General features: G+C 47.0%; 1 protein-coding gene across 1 annotated transcript in view; it reads left to right on the top strand.

The window, feature by feature from the left end:
* TRPM8 (transient receptor potential cation channel subfamily M member 8) overlaps positions 1–19,867 on the top strand; it is a 94,896-nt gene extending 75,029 nt beyond the window's left edge. Inside the window, exons 22-26 of the mRNA XM_027047159.2 lie at positions 2,431–2,621; positions 7,462–7,561; positions 8,654–8,687; positions 13,110–13,202; positions 16,714–19,867. Coding sequence (XP_026902960.1) covers positions 2,431–2,621; positions 7,462–7,561; positions 8,654–8,687; positions 13,110–13,160 — 376 coding nt within the window. The 3' untranslated portion in view covers positions 13,161–13,202; positions 16,714–19,867. The remainder of the gene's footprint in view (positions 1–2,430; positions 2,622–7,461; positions 7,562–8,653; positions 8,688–13,109; positions 13,203–16,713) is intronic.
* Positions 19,868–20,530: the final 663 nt, after the last annotated feature.

Here is a 20,530-nt window from a genome sequence, read left to right on the forward strand (position 1 = left end):
ACGGTGCCGTTTGAAGAGCCAGCGGGGACCCGCGAGGACAGGTAAAGATGTTGGTGGTGGCCTCAGAGCAGCCTGACCTGCATCTGGAAGAAACTGCAAGCTAGCTGCCGAGTTCACTCCGCTCCACTCTCGTACAACACAGTCCCGTTTTCCACCTAAAAAAAAAACATCTGCGTAGAATGGACAGAATTGACATGAGAATCAGCCAAACAACCATCTTCCGTGCCTCGTGGAGGAGTTTATGTGTTATAGATGTTCAAGAAGCATGAATTCCCTTCCTGCAAAGACGGCTGGCTCCCCGGGGCTGGGCTTATAGGTGCTGAAGGGGCACCTGCCGCCGACACCGGTCCTGCACGGAATCCAGGACCCGGGGTGTCCCGTTCATCAGCAGGCTCCGACACGAGCAAAGCCAAGCTTTTGTAACCAAAGCCATAGCCGTGTAGGTTAGTGTTTTGCCCGTGTGTGTGATCGTTTCTTGGCTAAAGGTATTTAAGCCTTAGATCGTAGCGTGCAAGAATGAGGTCTCACAACAGACAGACCCGGGTCCCCTGCCTGGTCACCTCATCCGGGTCTGGCCTGCGAAGTGTTTACCCAGAATTGGGAGAATTGAATGCAAACCCAGTCAGAATTTGCTTATAGATTTCAAAGACTGATTGCTGCTTCTTTGGCTCTCAGGGCGGCAGGGGGGTGGGGGGGTGGTGGTGGTTATTTGATATCAGCAATACAAGTATCTGCGATGGTTGAACTTCCCAAATGGTAAAACGCTTCATCGTTTTCTTTAATGAAGTAGTCCAACCAAATCCTTTGGAGACACAGCATAGCTCAGAACCTTTCCTGCTTTACTCTGGGAGGTGGTATTAGGTGGTAATGAGGCAGACAGACGCTGGGCAGGACCGCAGGGCCCAAGGCCTGGCCTTATCATTTCCTAGTTGGGAAATTCAGACGATATTCCTATGCCTGCTATACCTCAGTTCTCTGATCCGTCCGTCGTAGACGGAAGTAGGACTTTTATCCCATGGAGGGTTGTTTGCAGATTACGTCGTTAGTAGAAGTAGGCTGCTTCGAGCAGCGTCTGGTGCACAGCGTTAGCTGTGTTATGGTTGGTTTGATCTGTAGCTGATAAATCAGTGGCACAATGAGACATTCTTCTGACCAGTGGATGTTTTTTCTAATTACGTGAATAATTCATGCCCATGGCGTAATGCTTAGGAAGGGAACAAAAGAGAATAGAGAACATTCACGATGTGGGCTGGAGATCACCACTGTGAATGGCGGATTTATTTCTCCCTGTGAGTTGTGATTCACGTAGTAAGATGATGTGGTAAGTGTGAGTTTGAGCCTAATTATTTCATGTGTTATAAGCCTTTCCCCAAAGTACAAAAATTATTAGTGATCATTAGTTTGAACGGCCACGTAATGCAGTCCTATTGATTAACCATGATGGGTGATTCGTTTTCTTAGTGTTGAGCATTTTCGTTGTCCCATTCTGTCGAGGTGGGAGGTTGGGGAAGCTGGTTTTTTCAGGGTTGTGGCAAACAGCCATGCGTGTATATCCTTTGATATATTTTCTTTTCTCAGTACCTCCATAGTCTTAGGTTAAATTTCCAGAAGTCAAGTCATTGGATCAAAGGGATGAACATTTCTTTTTTAATGTTTATTTTATTTTTGAGAGAGAGGGAGACAGAGCGTGAGCAGGGGAGGGGCAGAGAGAGAGGGAGACACAGAATCCGAAGCGGGCTCCAGGCTCTGAGCTGTCAACACAAAGCCCAACGTGGGACTTGAACTCATGGACCGTGAGATCATGACCCGAGCCAAAGTTGGTGGCTTAACCGACTAAGCCACTTAGGTGCCCCTAAGGGATGGTTGAACTTCCCAATTGGTAAAATGCTTCATCGTTTTCTTTAATTAAGTTGTCCAACCAAATCCTTTGGAGATAGAGCATCCCCTAAGGGATGAACATTTCTAAGGCCCTTGATAAATATGAACAAACTTCCTTCCCAGACTGTTTACAATTAAACTCCCGTTAGCAACATATGAGGAGCAAATCGTTCCTAAGAGAGTCGATACCTTCGCCTCTTTGTGACTAACACAATAACAGACCAACGACAGAAGGGAATCCTTGAAAGGTCTTGAAGTAAAAAGCTTTTTACAAGTTCCCTGGACAGTATTTTTTGTGTGCTAAAACCCCAAGCCCCAGACCCCAAAGCCCTAGACACAATTCTGGCCCAGCCCCAACTGAAGAGTGCCCGATGCTGAGCTGTCCTGGCCCCAGTCTCGGCCAGGAGACTCGGATTCTCCTCCCTGCCTGGACTTAAGCTATCATTTAAGCTATATCGCAGTCATGCCTCATTATCAATGCCACCGTGTTTGGCAATCAAAGGAGGAGGCGCGTGGCAGGCTGAGGCTTGACCTTGTCTCCCCTCCTACCAGCTACACCGTGGGCACCGTCCAGGAGAACAACGACCAGGTCTGGAAGTTCCAGAGATACTTCCTGGTGCAAGAGTACTGCAACCGTCTGAACATCCCCTTCCCCTTCGTGGTCTTTGCCTACTTCTACATGGTGGTGAAGAAGTGTTTCCAGTGCTGCTGTAAGAGGAAAAACACGGAGACTTCTCCTTGCTGTGAGTCATTGTCCGTTCCGTGCCCGGGAACAGGAGCAGTGATCGGTCGACATGGCGACCGATGTGGGGGACATGCGCCATGTCCGCTCAGGGCAGTGGGAAGGGGCTTCTCTACAGTCATGGCCTCGCTCCCATGCGTATGTCCGTAGCGACAGGGAATTACCCGAGGGAGAGAGTAGGTTAAGGGAGCGTTGCAGATCTGTGGGCTGGTCTCATTCTGGGGGGATAACTTTCGGGTGAGCATCATAATCGTGCAAATAGCAGGTTGAGCAAGTGTGACGCGCAGGACAGTGTCAAGACGCGACTCCGGTTTTGCCTCCGCGAGATGTCGACTCTGGTAGACGTCAGCCCCGCCCCAGCAGAGCTCCTGACTTTCCTGGTCGCTCTGAGCGAAATCGAAAATCTTATCACTACTTCACTGCATGTACGGTCTGGTCTGTTCACCAGCCCATTGATGGCCACGCGGGCGGGAGGCTCCCCTTTTTGCTGTGTCCCCTCTCAGCTGGTAGAGCTGGAAGGAAGTGTGGGCCGCTGGCTTCTGCCTCTCTCTTCGCCCCTTCTCTCCCACCCGCCAGCTGCCGTCACGGACCCTCTGTGGGTTGGAGCACCGGGAGGGAGGAGGGGAAAGAAGCAGGAAGTCTTTTCTGGAAACAGTGGTGCTGTTCTAGGCCGGCTCCGTGCTCTCTGACCTGGCGTGTGTGCACAAACTGATCCTTTATCGTGTGGGCACCTGGTGGGTCCTTCAGCTGTTCCCTGGCTGGCCCCTCGACTCCCAGGGCTTGCCAGTACTTTCTCCAGTGCTGCTTCCCCTTAACCTGTAGTCCATACTGCGCAGACTCTCCCTGAGGGGGACCCATTTCCTTCCAGAAGGCAGGGATGCCCACAGCTCTCCTTTTCCCGTGGCTACCCACCTCCTTAGCCCCGATAAGGGGTAAGGAGCAGGAGGGTCCCCGCTGGGCTCCCTCTCCTTCCCCCACCGCTGTGGGAGCCAGAATCTATCATCAGGGAATCCTCAGTCACCCTGGGGGGACCCCCTCCCCCAGTACAGCTCTCTTCCCTGCACTAGGCTAGGTTTTCTTAACACTTGATCCTGGGGCCACGGACCCAGACAGATCTTCCTAGCTTGCAGACACGTTTCGACCAAATTAAGCAGGAAAGGAGGGAGAGGCTTATTTTTATTCATTTGGGTGTTTGGGCTCAGAGAAAAAGATAGAAAGGGCACCGCCAGCCCATTCATTTTGCCTTCTGACCTCAGATTTAAGCCAGGGTATCTGGCTCTGGGGGAGGCCTGCAGGCTGACCTCTTTATCACGCACGGCACCAGGGCTCGTGTGTTTCGGAGCTGTGAGAGGCTTTATATTTCTTTTATTTATTTTTTAAGTTTATTTTTTTATTTTGAGAGAGCACAGGCAGGGGAAGGCAGAGAGATGAGGAGAGAGAGAATCCCAAGCAGGCTCCACGCTGTCAGCGCAGAGCCTGACGTGGGACTCGAACTCACGAACCGTGAGATCCCGACTGGAGCTGAAATCAAGAGTCAGACACTTAACCGACTGGGCCACCCAGGCATCCCATAAATTTCTTTTAAAAATCATCAGGGAAAGCATGAACTTTTCGGTCACAAACTTTAAGTCAAGGAAAGCAAAGCACAAAAAGGGATACACCCTATGGCGCACAGAGAAGAAACAGTGTAAAAACAGTCATATTGCTCAAAGCCTTCCTTCCTTCACAAATAGTAACTCTGTTCTGGGGGTACCAGTTGCGAACAGAGGCATGCGAGGGCTGGGCTGCTTGGCCCATAGTTTTGCCTACATGGTTCCAGAGAAAGAACCGTGGATAAAAATTTCAGGGAGGAAGATTTTGAGTTGGTAAAAGTTTAAGACGGTGTCCAACAAATCACATTATCAGGAAATGAAATGAATAGCTGTGTGAGGTCGTGAATCCCCATCACTGGTTGGATTCCGGCTGGGGCTGGGTAGGTGGATTTGGAATGAAGATCCACTCTCCACACGTACCCTGTGCTCTGTCCAAGATCAGTGGGACCAGAAAATCCAGTGTATCATTAAGGACAAATCAGTCTTCTGAATTTGGATGGGTTTGACGACACAATGCATTGTATTCCCCCAAAACTTAGTCAACAAGTAAGCACGCTAAGAACATAAAAATGGGAGCAAATCCCCCAATTTGGCCATCAAATGGGCAGGACTTCAGCTTCAGGAGGCAAACAGGTCAGAAATGAGCTATGTGAATCCGCACCGGTTTCCTTGGGAGAATGATGCTCTTACAACCATTTGAGAAAAAGATGACATTCTCTCCCCCCATATAGTTCTTAGTCTCAGGGAGGAATAAAGAAATAGAGGGAGTAGGGGGGCACAGCGGGACAGGTCCTTCTCCATGCCGGGCACAGTGATGGCAGGGGAGGGCGAGCCGAGAGCCCCGTTTACTCGCTGGAGACTTCTGGACACCCTGCTCGCCATTCATTCATTTGTCGCTGCTTGGAGATCACGGATTCCAGAAACCACAGCACTCGGTGGTTGCCAGAGCCTCTCGTGCTAATTCGTTTCCCAAATTCACCTTGCACTTGCCTCCAAGTCACTGGGACGTCATGGGATTTAAGCTCAAAACTGTCCTTTGGAGAAAAATGCCAAGATTTTTCAAACAACTTTTCAGATAAGGTAGAATCCAACCTTCCATTAAAAAGATTTTTTAATGTTTATTTTTAGAGAGAGAGAGAGAGAGAGAGAAAGAGAACAAGTGGGGGAGGGGTAGAGAGAGAGGGAGACACAGAATCCGAAGCGGGCTCCAGGCTCTGAGCTGTTAGCACAGGGCCTGACGCGGGGCTCGAACTCACGGACCGCGAGATCATGACCTGAGCCGAAGTCGGACGCTCAGCCGACTGAGCCCCCCAGGCGTCCCCCAGGCTTCCGTTTTTGCTACTTTTTGGTGACATCATAAAGTAACAATGACAAAGTATGCCGCCCCTTCCCAGTAATTGCACTGTTAGGAAATATATTGCTTTCCATGAGAAAAAACCAATCCATATTCATTATGGAACATTTGAAAAATACAGAAAAACGTAAATAAGAAAGAGCAAGGACACATGTAAGCCACCACTCAGATATTGTTAACATAATGGTATCTATTGTATTAGTTTCGTGTGGGTGTATGATAATTAGGTTGTTCTGTACAGACACATTCATAACCTTATTTGTTCATTTAGTTAATAATACATCATGCACATTTTCCATACACATAAATATCAACCTGTACGACAGTTTTGAACTGTAGACTCTCCCAGCCTACGGATGCGCCACATTCAATGTCACCAATCCCTTACTGTTACACACGTAGAGGGTTTCGGTGCTTTCCGTGTCCTACGGCATGACGATAAATAGCTATATGCCTTCATTTTTTAGCGCACCGCTGATTTTTTTCCCCTTGGAGTTATTTATAGGAGAGAAATTTCTAGATAAAGGGTACTTACAGATTTAAATCTTTTGATATTGTCTGCCACCCTCCTCCACCTTCTCCATCATGTGCTGCAGCTGTAACAATTTATAGATCTTTTTCCCCAACGTACGGGACACCTGTTCATCCACATCTTTGCCAACACAGGCCATAGTTATTACTGTAGACCTTGCTAATTTTCCACGTTGGGTGATGAAAGTGCCATGCCATCATCTCAACGGCATTATTTCGACCGCTAAACAACTTGCCATTCTGTTTTGGTCACTGTCGTTCGTGACCGTCGCTCACTTGTCACTGTCACTCTTTGGCCATCTGTGTCCAGGAGTGTGTGTTGTTCCTTTCCGTGTTGGTTGTTCAGTGCTCTCACTGGGTTTCTACATGCATCGTGGTTTGAGCAGAAGACATTGGCAACCACTTTGCTAGGAAAAATCCAATGGAAAAAAATCCAGTTAGGAATTATTTTCTATAAACCGGCATTTGCTATATAGGATTTGCTGAAATCCGTCACTTGCCTATCGGCTCTGCTTTTGATTCCCGATTAATTCTTTTTAAATCCAGGAAGATCTTACACTTTAAAGGCAATTTAAAAATAAAACTAGATTTTTTCTTTCCCGCAAGTGGACGCCTTCCTGAACCTAGGTGCTTTTTTCCCCCCACGAGTTCATACAGAGGATTGCTGTCCGTTGTGCCATTACCTGAAACGCAGGTGCCTTGTTGATCTTTGATTTTGTTTGCTTGCCTTCTGAGAGGCCCAGGTACTGTAAGAAATTGAACTGAGAATCTTGCTGGAACATGCCCCAGGCCAGTTTTACAGCAGGCCCTGCCTTAGAAAGGAAAAGGACTGAGTGGAAGAATTTTCCTTGAGGTCCACACCCAGATGGCGTATTATTTCACAAGGGTAGGAATGATGTCCGGGCTTTATTGTCCTCTCTTCCAAAGTCCCTACGCCCCTTTTAGGTTGAGAGAGTAGCGATCCGTCCGTAATTATCCAACCGAGTGGTTGACATAGCCTTTTTATGTCATCAAAATGAGAGAGGAGCACACATAAAACGTGAGGACAGAATTCATTGGTGAAATGATTTTACTAAGTCACAAAAACACCCAGGCAGGCTTTTGATTGATTTCTGTTTAGAATAAAGATTGCATTCCTATTTCACTCAGACAGCTCCAATTCTTCATTGTTACCAAGAAATTCATTAGCATTCCATCGCTTTGCGGCTGTTACTAGCAAGTAACGTTACTCACATCAGCCTGTGCAGGACGAATTTAAATCTTCCGGGTCCAGGGTATCACCAAATGACGAGCAGGTGTTGATTTAGGAGGTAAGGGGCAGAAGAAACAGTGTGATTTTTTTTTTTTTTCTCTCATTATTCAAGGTTTCAAAAACGAAGACAACGAGACTCTGGCCTGGGAGGGTGTCATGAAAGAAAATTACCTCGTCAAGATCAACACGAAAGCCAATGACACCTCAGAGGAGTATGTCAGTCGTTCGCTTCTGCTTTGCACGGCCCCCCCTTGCGTACATTAAGTTTGCAGAACATAAGTAGCTTCTTTGAGTAAGCTCTGGGAAGAGAATTTACAGCAGGAAGAAAAAGCACCAAAAAGGTATTACCTGGGCAATTGAAGATGAGAAACACGTGAGTGTGTATCAGTCTTTCCAGAAGGGCAGGACCACCCACTTGCCACCCCGATTGCCCTCCGAGGCCCCAGGGAGGGAAGAGGTACTTGGAGGCTGCAGGGCGGGGCCTGGGAACCAGGTGACAAGAGCACGGGTCGCTCTGCCATGGCTGCAGAGGTGGATTCTGGGAAGACCCACCCACCCATCGCGGGCAATTGGCATTGTCTCACAGGTGATGCACACCTGTCTCTGTGATGAAGAACTAGAATGGGGGACCATTTGGTGGGTCCGTTACGGGCTGTCCTTGAGAAGTCCTGAAGCTCAGTTATGAGTTGCATGGAGTCATTGTAAACATGCCATAGAATGAGATACGTCACAGCTAAATCCGTAGACGGTCCCCAAGTAAAGGGCATGCAGGGCCTCTAGGAGCGGTCCCCTTCTCATTATGCGGGTTAACGTGGCTAACGGTCCGATGATGTCACTCTTCCTGAGAGCTCCAAACATGGCTCAAAATTCACTCTAACGAAGAAAGAGTAAATAGAAGCACAACCAATCCCTTTGCCGAGTTCAACCCAGCTATTACGTGGGATGGATGGCATGCTCTTTCTCTGAGTGACAAGGCAGATGCCCTAAGGTCTTCTCCGCTCCTGGTCTCCGAGATCTTGATTCTGGAACGGGGGTGGGGGGGGGGAGTGGACCTTACAGGTCAGATTCCGCCACTCCGCCAGTGGAGATAGCATGTGTATGCTGTACCTCTGACGGGGGTGAGTGTGGGATCCCGCTTCGTGTGGGTATCGGCGAGAGGACGTAGCTGACACGGATTTAGCTGAAAATGAAACGATCGGCGTTTTGTTCTTTAAAAGACTGTAAAATGGAGTCTAATAGCCTTTTCTCTCCCCCCTGCCCTTCTCTTGTTCTCTCTCTCTCTCTCTCTTTTAACGTCTTTGAAGAATGAGGCATCGGTTTAGACAGCTGGATACAAAGGTATAGTTCTGATGATAGTTTGGGAAACATTATTTTTTTTTAAATCTGTGTTGTCTTTGATCTTTCAGCGGGAGGCCAGTGGTTGTGGTCTGAAAACAAAAGAAGTCAATTATTAAAAAAAAGAGGAAAAGATAGAAGTGACCCTGTTCCGTGTTCGTTCAGCGTGCAAGGTCTGGGGGCTGGAACGGAGTGACTTCTCAGATAGCCCCCTGTGTGCTAAAGTCCTATTTCCCGACCTTTGAACTGTCTCCTGTGTCTGTCTGACCCAGGGCCCCCTCTGCGCTTTCTCTCAGCTGTGAAAGCAGGTGTAAGATGCCTGCAGTTACAGAAACACCAGCGAGGCTCAGAAGACTGATTTGGGAGGCTGTGAGCCTCTGTGCTCGTCCTCGATGCTGCTCTAATTTGTTAGCTATTTAATTGGAAGGGCATTGTGAATGCACGAAGACACACGTGAGCATTAGGCGTGGGGAGAGTGTGCCCACATCCGCCCTGAGCTGGGTGGCCGGAAATTGTGACTTAGGATTAGCAGACATTACAACTGATTCATAAGTACCGGATCCCTGGTAGGCTCTGTGGGGGAAATGACACCTGGTGTTTTATCACGGTATTTTGAGAACGGCATCCTGGATGACGGCAGTCACATTCTGCCCCAGGGCCATGCTGTGTGGTGGCTAGCCGGTACCCCATCGAGTAAGGCAGACTCTCCAGCACCCTGCCTGGACCACTAGGGTCTCAATGAATGTTTATTGAGTGAAGAAATGACCAAAAGCAACCCCCTCGTAGAGTTCTTACATGAGAAGTTATCCAATTCAAATTTTGGGGGTTATTTATGTGTTATTTACCACCAGAATTCTTTTTTTTTTTTAAGTTTATTAAATTTGAGAGAAAGAGACAGAGAGCACCTGAGCAGGGGAGGGGTAGAGAGAGAGGGAGAGAGAGAATCCCAAGCAGGCTCCACGCTGTCAGTGCAGAACCCAGCACGGGGCTCAATCTCACGAACCGTGAGATTGTGACCTGAGCCGAAATCAAGAGTCAGGTGCTTAACTGACTGGGCCACCCGGGCGCCCCTGATGCGAGGCAGGTCACCTGCCTGACAGGTCCTGACTGGACGGTGTGTCTGTGTCTGGTCCCCCAGAGTAGCTCTTGTCTTCCTTCGGAACCTTCGTCTTCCCTTTCTCTGGAACTGCCAGCTGTGAACATTGGAGTCGACTACTCCGGATGATGGTCTGTTTTGTGCGGACAATCAAGTGCTTCCATCACAATTTGCTTTAGTTACCTACTGCTGCGTAACAAACACCCCCCACCCTTCAGTGGCTCCCAATAGCCATTTTGTTTGGCTCTTGTTTTTTTGTGGGTCAAGAGTCTGGGGGCTCATCAGCCAGGCGGTTCTGCTTCCTGTGGGCTCGGCTGGATTTATCGGGCTGGATTCAGTGGGTGGCGAGGCCAGGATTTGGCACCCCTATGCTCCTCCATGTGGCTTCTCTCCCACGTGTGACGTCTGATCCCGGTGGCTTGGGCTTGTCGCCGCATGGTGGTCTTGGGGCTGTCCCCCTTGGTCCACAGTTGCTGGCTTCCAAGAGCGAGGAAGCAAAGACTGGCAGTGCTCCGGAAGGCTAGGCCTCCACCTGGCATGATGTCATTTCCACCAGAGTCTATTGATCAACGCGGTCAAGGCTGGCCCAGATTCCATGACCCACCTCTTGAGGTGAGAGCGGCGCTTGCGTGCGGGCCAAAAGGAACTGGTGGTGGCCGCCATCTTTGTTGGACACGCTATCACACGATGGTGTATTTTGTTACAGCTGCTCTCCTTCTGAAGTTGTGTTGTTTGTTGTTAATTGAGGGGCTGGGAAGATTCCTGTTTTCTTGGACTTGAGGGCTGTGCATGGGTGATCGTGCGAAGATGTGTTATCAGGATTATAATCAATGGGGAGGGAAGAGAAAAGTGCTGGACATTTTTTTAAGGTTTATTTTGAGAGAGAGACATCGTCAGCAGGAGAGGGGCAGAGAGAGAAGGAGAGCGAGAGAATCCCCAGCAGCTTCCACACTGTTAGCATGGAGCCAGATGCTGGGCTCAGACTCACGAACCACGAGATCGTGACCTGAGCCGAAACCGAGAGTCGGATGCTTAACCAACTGAGCCACCCAGGTGCCCTGCTGGATATTTTTTAAAGACTACAGACAATTTAGGGAATTTTAAGAGAATACATGAAAGGAGCAGCAGGGGATAGTATTCTAAGATTGAGGATTTATATTAGACATATAACGTGTACTAAATAGTATACATATCCGTAAATGATATATTCACTTTCCTACCTCATGCATTTTTCTATTTAAATATGTCGTCTGCTGCTTCTGTGCCTAGGTCACATAGCGCATAATATTGAAGGAGCCCCTGCTACGTGCCAGGCTTGGGGCTAAGTGCCATCAAAGCAGATGTGGCCCCCAAATGTCACGACTGGATCCTTTGTGGGGTGGGCTGGTCGTAGGAGCCGAGGTGTGCGGGATGCGACGGCGACAATGATTTGCATGCAGTATCCGGCACGCGTCCCACAGGCCGCCCGTGTCTGCGTCAGCAGGGGGCCGGGTCAGCAGCTGTGAAGGTCCCAAGTTCAGAGAAGCACGGAGGGTTCTGGGCAGCTAACGAGGCACGGCTCTGAGTGGGAGGAAGCGGGGGTGGCCGGGCTGCCCTGTGTGGGAACCTGCCTCTTTCGAGTTGGATTTTCTTCCTGGGCAGGGGAAGCCTCAGCGTGAGAAGGACGTGCCTGGCGGATGCTTTCAAAGACCAATCCGAGCCCTCGGGGTGGCCACAAAGAGCAGCTTGGACGGTCTGGTTTGGGAATAGAGGCGGCTGGGCCTTGTCTGGGTGTTGTGTGTGTGGAGAAGGCAGGCTGTTTTTGGTTGTCGTGTTGTTTCCCTCGCGGCTTCCCCTGGGGTGGCTTTGGAGGGAGAGAGGGGCAGGGGCAGAGCCTCGGGTCTCCTGGTCACCACCAGGCCTGGGTCAGAGGTCATCGGGAGAGCCAGGGGACCGGACAGGCTGACCTGTCTCCCGCGGCCCAGGCTGCTTGGGGACGGAGGCCTCCTGACGGCCGAGGGCCTGGCGGTGACACTGTCGGTGGGGACGGTGGGCCTGAGCCGCGGGGCTGTGCGAGGTGGGGGCTGAGGAAGTCTCTTGGAACTGAAAGCGTAGCTGAAGGCCGTCCGCCCCCTCGTGCAGGCCTCAGAGAAGAGCTTGCGGGTTCCGTCCACTTCACGCCCCTGGCCGGGGAGCTCAGCCCCTTTGCCGGCTCCTACCAGAAGCCCACCGACACCATCCATGAGTTTTGTAGGTTTGGGGAGAATTTGGGTGGGTCCGAGGGAGCCCTCAAACTACACAGGATTCCACTACCTCTCTCCGCCCTTCTCTTCCTGCTCCCCTCTCCCCTCCCTTTCTCTTCCCTCTTGGATCCTGTGCCCTCCTCTTCTGAGCAACAAAAAATCTCTCCTTTCCAACCACGGAGAACTTTAGGGATCATCACTTATCCCTTGAGCAAGCTCTGGGAATCTGACATCCGCTTTGAACAGCTTATTAAAGCCCTTCTACTATCCCCCAATACGCAAGCTTTTATTGAGTGCGCTGATGTGGCATGTAATTTAGAACAAGCTTCATTTGGGGAGCCTGGGTGGCTCAATCGGGTAAGCCTCCGACTTTGGCTCAGGTCATGATCTCACAGTTCAGGAGTTCGAGCCGGCGTCGGGCTCTGCGCTGACAGCTCGGCCCCTGGAGCCTGTTTCAGATTCTGTGTCTCCCTTTCTCTCTGCCCCTCCCCTGCTCGTTCTCTGTCTCTGTCTCTCTCTCAAAAATAAATAACCATTTTAAAAAATATTTTAAAAAAAAGAACAAGCTTCCTTCGTCTTGTGCGATAAGTTTGCAAAAGATGCATGTATTGAAAATAATTTTATTTTGCCTTTTACTTAAATTGTTTTACAATTTATACTTTTTTGGTGGGAGTGGACACTTTATTTGCAAAAACTTGATTCGTTAGTATTATATCACATTATTTTTATTAGTATTATGCTTCTGTCAGAGTGAAACTTTGTTAGTATCTTATAATTTTATTAGTGTTCATCGCACATGCCATTATTATCTCTACACATTATTTCCCTGTGTTGTTAAAACCTATCATTTCAACGTGGGAACCATTTTTGATTTACCGTTGAGAAAAGCTCCCACTAATTGGTGCTAATGAGTATTGGCTAGTGACACGATTTTGGAAAGTAAGCAGTGGACAGGGTCCATATCACACGCTACTCACTCTGTTCTAAGATGTGTCATACTTTCTATTTGGTATATACATCTGTTTCATGGAAAAGTCACAATTTAAAATTGAAAGTTGGAAAATTCATCTTAAGACCGTACTACTTTTTTTTCCCTCCCCTTTCAAGATTAATGATCTCAAGGGTCTTCTGAAAGAGATTGCTAATAAAATCAAATAGAACTTCATGGACTCTAATGGAGAAAAATCTAATTACAACAAGGTAAGTCATTTTAATGGGTTATATTTTTGTTCTGAAAATTTACATATTTTAAGGCTAATTTAAAATCGTGATTTTTTTTTATGCTAAGTGAAATAAGTCAGAAAAGACTGATATCATATGTTTTTGCTCATATGTGGAATTTGAGAAACTTAACAGAAGACCATGGGGAAAGGGAAGGGGGAAAATAGTTTCAGAGCGAGAAGGAGGCAAACCATGAGATTCTTTTTTTTTTTTTTTTTTTACATTTATTTATTTTTGAGAGACAGAGAGAGACAGAGCGTGAGCAGGGGAGGGGGAGAGAGAGAGAGAGTGACACAGAATCCGAGGCAGGCTCCAGGCTCCGAGCTGTCATCACAGAGCCCGATGTGGGGCTCGATCCCACGAACCGTGAGATCATGAGCTGAGCCGGAGTCGGACGCTTGACCGACTGAGCCATCCAGGCGCCCCCAAACCATGAGATTTTTAAATACACAGAACAAACTGAGGGTGGATGTGGGGGAGGGTGGGGGAGAGGGGGAAACGGGGGATGGGCATTGAGGAGAGCACTTGTTGGGATGAGCCCTGGGTGTTGTATGGAAGTGATGAATCATGGGAGTCTACTCCTGGCTCCAAGAACACACTTTACACGCCGTATGGTAGCCAATTTGACAATAAATTATACTTAAGAAATAAATAAATAAAATAAAATCATGATATTTTTTTCGGTTCTTTTATTTTCCTGTGTCATCAGATTTGAAAATGATGCACTGTTACCAAAATTCAAACAACGTAGGGGTATAGGAAGGAAGAAGCGAAGCCTGGATTCACGTTACTTTTACATCAGTGATGCTCTGCCACAGAGGTTAGCGCTGGCAGCGATAGGGTGCAAATGTCCTTTTGAATCTCCGAAAGTGACTTACAAACGATGTAGCTCTTTTGGCATTCATCGAATCAAGGCCCCCCCCGTTCAAGACTTGGCATTTTTCCTTGCTACTTAATTCTCTTTTATGGATATTTTTATGGATCGGTGCCTAAAACGTGTACCTTATTCTCATGATACACTATACACCATACATGTGTATTGCTGTGGGATAGACAAATGTATGCTGGTCATGTTTTTCCTACCAACAAATGTTTTAGTGAGCCATCCAAGGCTTTTCAGCCATAGCTCAGTTGCACGGTAAACATGTAATTCAGGGAACTGGCAGTTGAACCCAAGGCTTTGCTCCGTGATCTTATCGTTTGCTTCAATATTGTGTTTCCGTGGCTTGTCCACCTTCTGAACCTAAGTGTTAAAATGTTAACATGGAGATATAGGAAAAAACAGCAGTGGGGATTCCATTTGACTAGAATTTGTTGAGAAAGTGTATTGCGAGGAATGGAAACGCAGTTAAGGTTTCCTGACTCCCTCTCCCTCTTCCTCCTTCCATCCTCCCTTCCTTCCTTCCTTTCCCTTCCCTCCCTTCCCTTACTGTTTACTGAGTGCCCATGAACTTCTCACAGATGTCCTGTGTCAGGATCTGTGCTGAGGCTCAGACACTGATTACAGGCTGTGCATTAAACACTTACACTGTAAAATTTCTCATTGTGGATTGTGTTACAGGGGAAATTGTGTCGCGTTAGGCTCCTTTCAATATTTCTGGTCACTCCATACTTTCCCTTGGGTTCTGACAATTATGGATCGTATATGGAGGACTTTGTTAGAGCAAGACGGCATGTCGTATACAATTGGAAAGGCATAGAGCCTTAGCAGCATAAAGCCTGCTTCTCTCTCTACCTCTCTCTCTGTCCTCCCCTGCTCATTCTCTCTCTCTCTCTCTCAAAATAAATAAACATTAAAAGAAGGAAGAAAGAAGAAGAGGAATATATGAGAAAACAGAAATCCTATAAATTCATCACCACTGATATCTTTAGAAACAATGAATTTGGGGTGCCCAATTTTTTTGTATATTTTTTTTCTTTTCAATATAAGGCCCGTTTTTTTTTCTTTCGTTTCTTTTCTTTTCTGTTATCTATCTGGCATATCCTTTTGAAATTCACTGAAAATGTAATTTTATAGGCAACCATCTACATGCTGCTAAAGCATTATTCTTTTTTTTAAAAATTTTTTTTAATGTTTATTTATTTTTGATAGAGACAGAGACAGAATGTGAGTGGGTTCGGGGCAGAGAGAGAGGGGGACACAGAAGCAGAAGCAGGCTCCAGGCTCTGAGCTGTCAGCACAGAGCCTGACGCGGGGTTCGAACTCACGAACCGTGAGATTATGACCTGAGCCGAAGTCAGACGCTCAATCGACTGAGCCACCTAGGCACCCCTAAAGCATTATTCTTGTAGTGTCTCTCTATACTTCTCTCTCTGGTGGGGGGGGGGGGTGGCAGTAATCTTTTTGGGGGGAAGGGCAAGGAAAGAGAATGCAGCTGCAGGTGGGAGTGAACTGGCTTTGGTAGGGGCAGGTCTTCACCAACTGGCCTGTCTAGGCTCTCCATCCCCAAGTTGATCCAGTAACTTGGAATAGAATCAACAGATGGCTGTATAGCTAGTTTCCTTTGTCGCACACTAAGGTTGAAAGGAATTAAGAACTGGGGGCAGCGGAAAGCCATTCGTTTTCTCAGACCTTTGCACTTAGAGTGGACCTGAGGACCCGAGGGTTGAGGGGGAAAGGCAGTCACCGGAAATGGTTTGATCCCTACACAATAATCCATTGATCCTTGCCCTTGCTACACTGAAATTCTAGGTCAGTGAAAGAATGTGACGTTCCCTTGGGGATCACGACAAAACTTTATTTCAATAAGTTGTTGCAGTTTTTAACTTTATTTTCCATTCACCCTTTTATTTTAAAAAATTATTTATTATTAGCGAGAACATGAGAGAATTTTTTTTTTTTTTAAATGTTTACTTTTGACAGACAGAGTGTGAGCAGGGGAGGGGAAGAGAGAGAAGGAGACACAGAATCCGAAGCAGGCTCCATGCTGTCAGCACAGAGCCCGACGCGGGGGCTCGAACTTACTAATGCAAGACTGTGACCTGAGCTGAAGTCGGATGCTTAACCGACCGAGCCACTCGGGGCCCCAGAGTGAGAGAATCTTAAGCAGGCTTCACGCCCAGTGTGGAACTCGACGCGGGGCTCAATCCCGTGACTCTGGGATCCCGACCTGAGCACAAATCAAGAGTCAGACGCTCAACCGACTTGAGCCACCTAGATGCTCCTTCAATTCATCCTTTTATTAGTGGAAAACCACTCGTGAATAAAGCACTCAGAACCATTCTGGGTCTTAACCTGGGCTGAGCTGAACCTCTGTCACTCACCTGTGGTCATTGTGTCCTCATGGCAAACTGGTCAGAACTCACACCTTTAAGAGAAAAAAAAAGAAAGTGGTCTGGTAGCCAATTCAGTACCAAAAGAAAATCCATGTTTGGAAGTGTATTTGGACCCATGACCAGTACGTTACCAGTGAATTTAGAAGCACATCGTCTCCTGAGAACGGAAGTGGGAAATCCATTCCTAAAACGGTGCTCTTTCTCTGTTTCACAGGTGATCTCAGAAATCTACGTGGGAAAAAGTCAAGTGCTGATGAACAGTTTTGTTACTGAGGACTCAGTAAGAACTGTTCAGGCCCGGGGTACCGAGTAGACGGCTTTAATCACCCCAGTGTGCTCAAATCTGAGAAACGGACGTGTGGTTGGCCTCACACAGGAAGACGGGCACTAAGGAAGAGCTTCCCCTCAAGGCTGCCCGGTTACTTCCTGAGTCTCGGTCCCGCGGGCTTGCTGTGTGATCAGAGTATGATCCTGAACCCCCCCATCTTCCTTCGATTTCCCTACTTCTGACCCCCGCGTGTTGCAGAATATGTCTCCCGGGAAGAAGAACCCGGTCGTGCGTTCCCTCCTGGACGGTTGGTTTGTTTAACTCAACTGATCCCCGGCTATTTCCCTTTGGGGAATATGTGACTAATTACTCGGCGTGTCGTTCAAAAGTCTCCCCAGTCAGGGCAGATTCTAAAACCTGCCAGGACCAGAGGGGCCCACTCTGCTCAGGAAAGACTGTCCTCACTTCTCATTATGCTCTTTATCTCTCAGCGGAGGTGATGTAGCAACGTCTTACCCTCTTACCCTCACCAGGAGCCCCCCATTCTTAACGGTGTGAATAATCACCCAAAAGTGGGACCTTAAGAGGTACCCCTGATTTTGTTTTCAGTGGAGGCTCCTTTCTCCTCTTTCTTCTTCTCCCCGTAAAGATAGTTCATGGATGTTGTAGAAACTTCAGACGACACAGACAAGTAGAGAGACTATAAATACTCCTGTTAGTGGTTCAAGATAATCGCTGCTAACATTTTAGGAGGCGTTTCCAAATCTGTTTTCCTCTATGCATGTTTTATCTATCTTTTAAAATTGCACATGATGTCATCACACTACATACACGATTCTGTATAAGCCGTTTCACTGAGTATTTTATCAAGGATGTTTTGTTACGTTCCTGGTCTTCTAAAACATTATGTGAATAATGGCATAATATACAACCTCCGGTGATTTCCGTAACGCTGGTCGTTGAAGGCTGTTTCCAACTGGTCAGTGGGACAAGCATCTTGGCGTATGAATCTTTTTCTGCACTCGGGAAATTTTCCCGTGGCTGGATCCGCAGGAGTGCGTATTTATGATCAAACCATTTACGAGGCTTTTTTCATAATTGTATAGCAAATAGGAGTTATTAACTTTCGTCTAAGTTGCAAGATCCATGAACTTAGAATTAGAACTCTTTAACATAAGACATTATATTTAACCCTTAGTTTAGGCAGAAACCAACATACTTCTATGAATATCGCAGGTAGTGGAGTTATCGGTATAGAATTGGGGAGATGATCTTATCAGACACTTCTCATTCCGGCTTTCTCTGCAAGGGGTGGTGTCTTTGCCCAAAAGATGTGCTCAAAGAACATAAGGCACTTTAAATGTCCAGAATTAGTTTTCCCCGCTTTGAATACACTATAAACTCAATGGCTGCAAAAGGAAATCGTAGAAGGAAGCTATTAAAAGATCATCTAATTAGAAAAACTACAAAAGCACGAACCCCCCCAAAAGTGTCTTATCATTTTGTCTGGGCGTTAGTTGAAATGATTACTCACAACATTCAGAATGCTGGCAAGGAATGAATATATGGGAATGACCGTATTATTTTTTACTTTTATTTATTACATACTTTTATTTTTTCCTTAAACTTTATTGATGGCTTAAAGGGGAATCCCCTTCAAAAGGGTTGATGGGTTCATGGTTTTGGATGCTAAAAGTAGATGGAAAATTTATGTGGCAAAAACTGCCAATGAGTGGAATTTTCAAAAATTTCTCTGTTAGTGGGAGAACGTTACTTTTGTTTCACTACGGCAACTGGAATATCTGCCTTTTCTGAAGCCACCAAGAAGAGATTTATGTCCTCTTTGTGCTGGTGGGAAAAAATAAAGTGTGTGGCACATTGGATCCATACCACTGTGCGGGAGAAACAATCTTCGCCTCTTACCCTCATTCGAGTAGTGAATTTGAATAAAACCAGGAAATCACACTGCAAACCTCTCATAAGACCAAATTTAGCATAACTATCGGTGGACCCGCTAAAATGCATTTGCCCACAGATTCCTATGTCCGTTGCCCATGTTTTTATTAGTTTGAGAGAGACGTCTACATGCCCATCAGTATCAGCAGCACAAGAACGTCTCCGATTGGCGCTTGTGACAGAGAACCTGGACAGATACTCAAAATCCACTGGTGTTAGAGAAGGACTGGCTGAGTGTTTTCAGCTCGGCTTGTCTGTTAGCTGGTTTTGCACCTCCACTCTACGTGAGTTTTGCGTATTCAAAGTCGTTACGTTAGGTGTAGCTCTAACACGTTAAGGTGTAGGAAATAGCACAGGTACGGAACGTGCGTCTAATCTGAGCTGCTGTCCTGTGCCCCACTGCTGGTAACGTGCAACTTGGTTTAAACGAGCGTGTAAATGAATTAAATAACAAGGAAGAACTGTCATGTGTTGCTTTGGTCATTTTATCGACGGTGAGAATAAAATGAAATTACTTAGTTGTGTGGTTTTTTTTTTTTTTGAGAAAGCAGTAAGGATTTTTATTGTCGACACAAAGAAGAGACACGAGTGTAACAGAAGACACAAATAAGTGAATGATCCTGATCATTTTAGACTCCAGGGCCTCTCTGTGGAAAGGTCAGCTCAGCTCCTTAGGTAGACACAACACTATGCAGAACAAAACAAAACAAAACACCGGGGGAATTTGAGACAGTGCATAAGACAATGACCAAACATGCACGTGGCGAGAGGAGAAGTAAAACGGTGGCTTCTGTAGTTCTTTCCTTACTGAGTTATAGGCAGTAAAACCTTGGTTTGCAAGCATAGTTCATTCTGGAAACATGCTCGTCATCCAAAGCGCTTGTATATCAAAGCGAATTTCAAGAACCATTGGCTCAGTCGTGATCATGTGACGTTCGGTGTCACATACTACTCGCATCGCAAGACAATTCACTTGTTTATCAGGTTAAGATTTATTAGAAATGTTTGCTCGTCTTGTGGAACGCTCACAGAACAAGCTGCTCGCCATCCAAGGTTTACTGTATTTATAAAAACACACGGCCCTTTGCGTGTGGGGGGATGATTTCGTATAGAAAATTTTAAAATCCTTGCACCTCCTGGGAAAGAGTTTTACGCCTGGCCTGAACAAGAAAGTCAAAATAGGGTGACACTAGCTTCACGTGAAACTCAAGACCATGATCTGATCTTTACTTTTAAAAAGTTTCATGTCCATTTATCTATACCAAACCAGTAGACCGAATTTTCTCCCCTAGGAAGTTTTCAGCCAAACTGGAGTTAGATTAGTCTCGCTTTAAGAGGGCAAAAAAAAGGATATTCAAGACAAATGTCTGTTCTGTGACACCTAAATGGAAACATCCCTCCGATAGCAGTGGCCAAAGAGGTGCTCCAGTAGGAAGGGGCTGCGGGGTGAAGTGACCCGTTAGGCCTCCCGAAATGCAAGGACACTCCAGATTCAGCACAGGAAGAGGGGTCCCTGCCAAGTCTGGCTGTTGACTGTACCCAGGTCTCAAACGGATCTCAGGTCCCCCAACCGGCAGGGCTAGAGCACGCAGAAGATCCTGGTCAAGTCAGCCGAAGTCTAAACTGGTCCGTGAACTCCTCTACTCCATGACTTGTCCGTGCTCCTGTTGATAGAGGTAAGGAAACGGAGAAGCCCCAGTTCTGGAACAACACAAACATCGCTTACCTAGTGGGGGAAGTTCTTGCCTACGGTAAATAAGACAAAAATGGGTAATGAGGTCCCCATATATCACTGCTAGAATTATGT

Source organism: Acinonyx jubatus, chromosome C1, assembly GCF_027475565.1.
Source record: "Acinonyx jubatus isolate Ajub_Pintada_27869175 chromosome C1, VMU_Ajub_asm_v1.0, whole genome shotgun sequence".
Lineage (NCBI taxonomy): Eukaryota > Metazoa > Chordata > Mammalia > Carnivora > Felidae > Acinonyx > Acinonyx jubatus.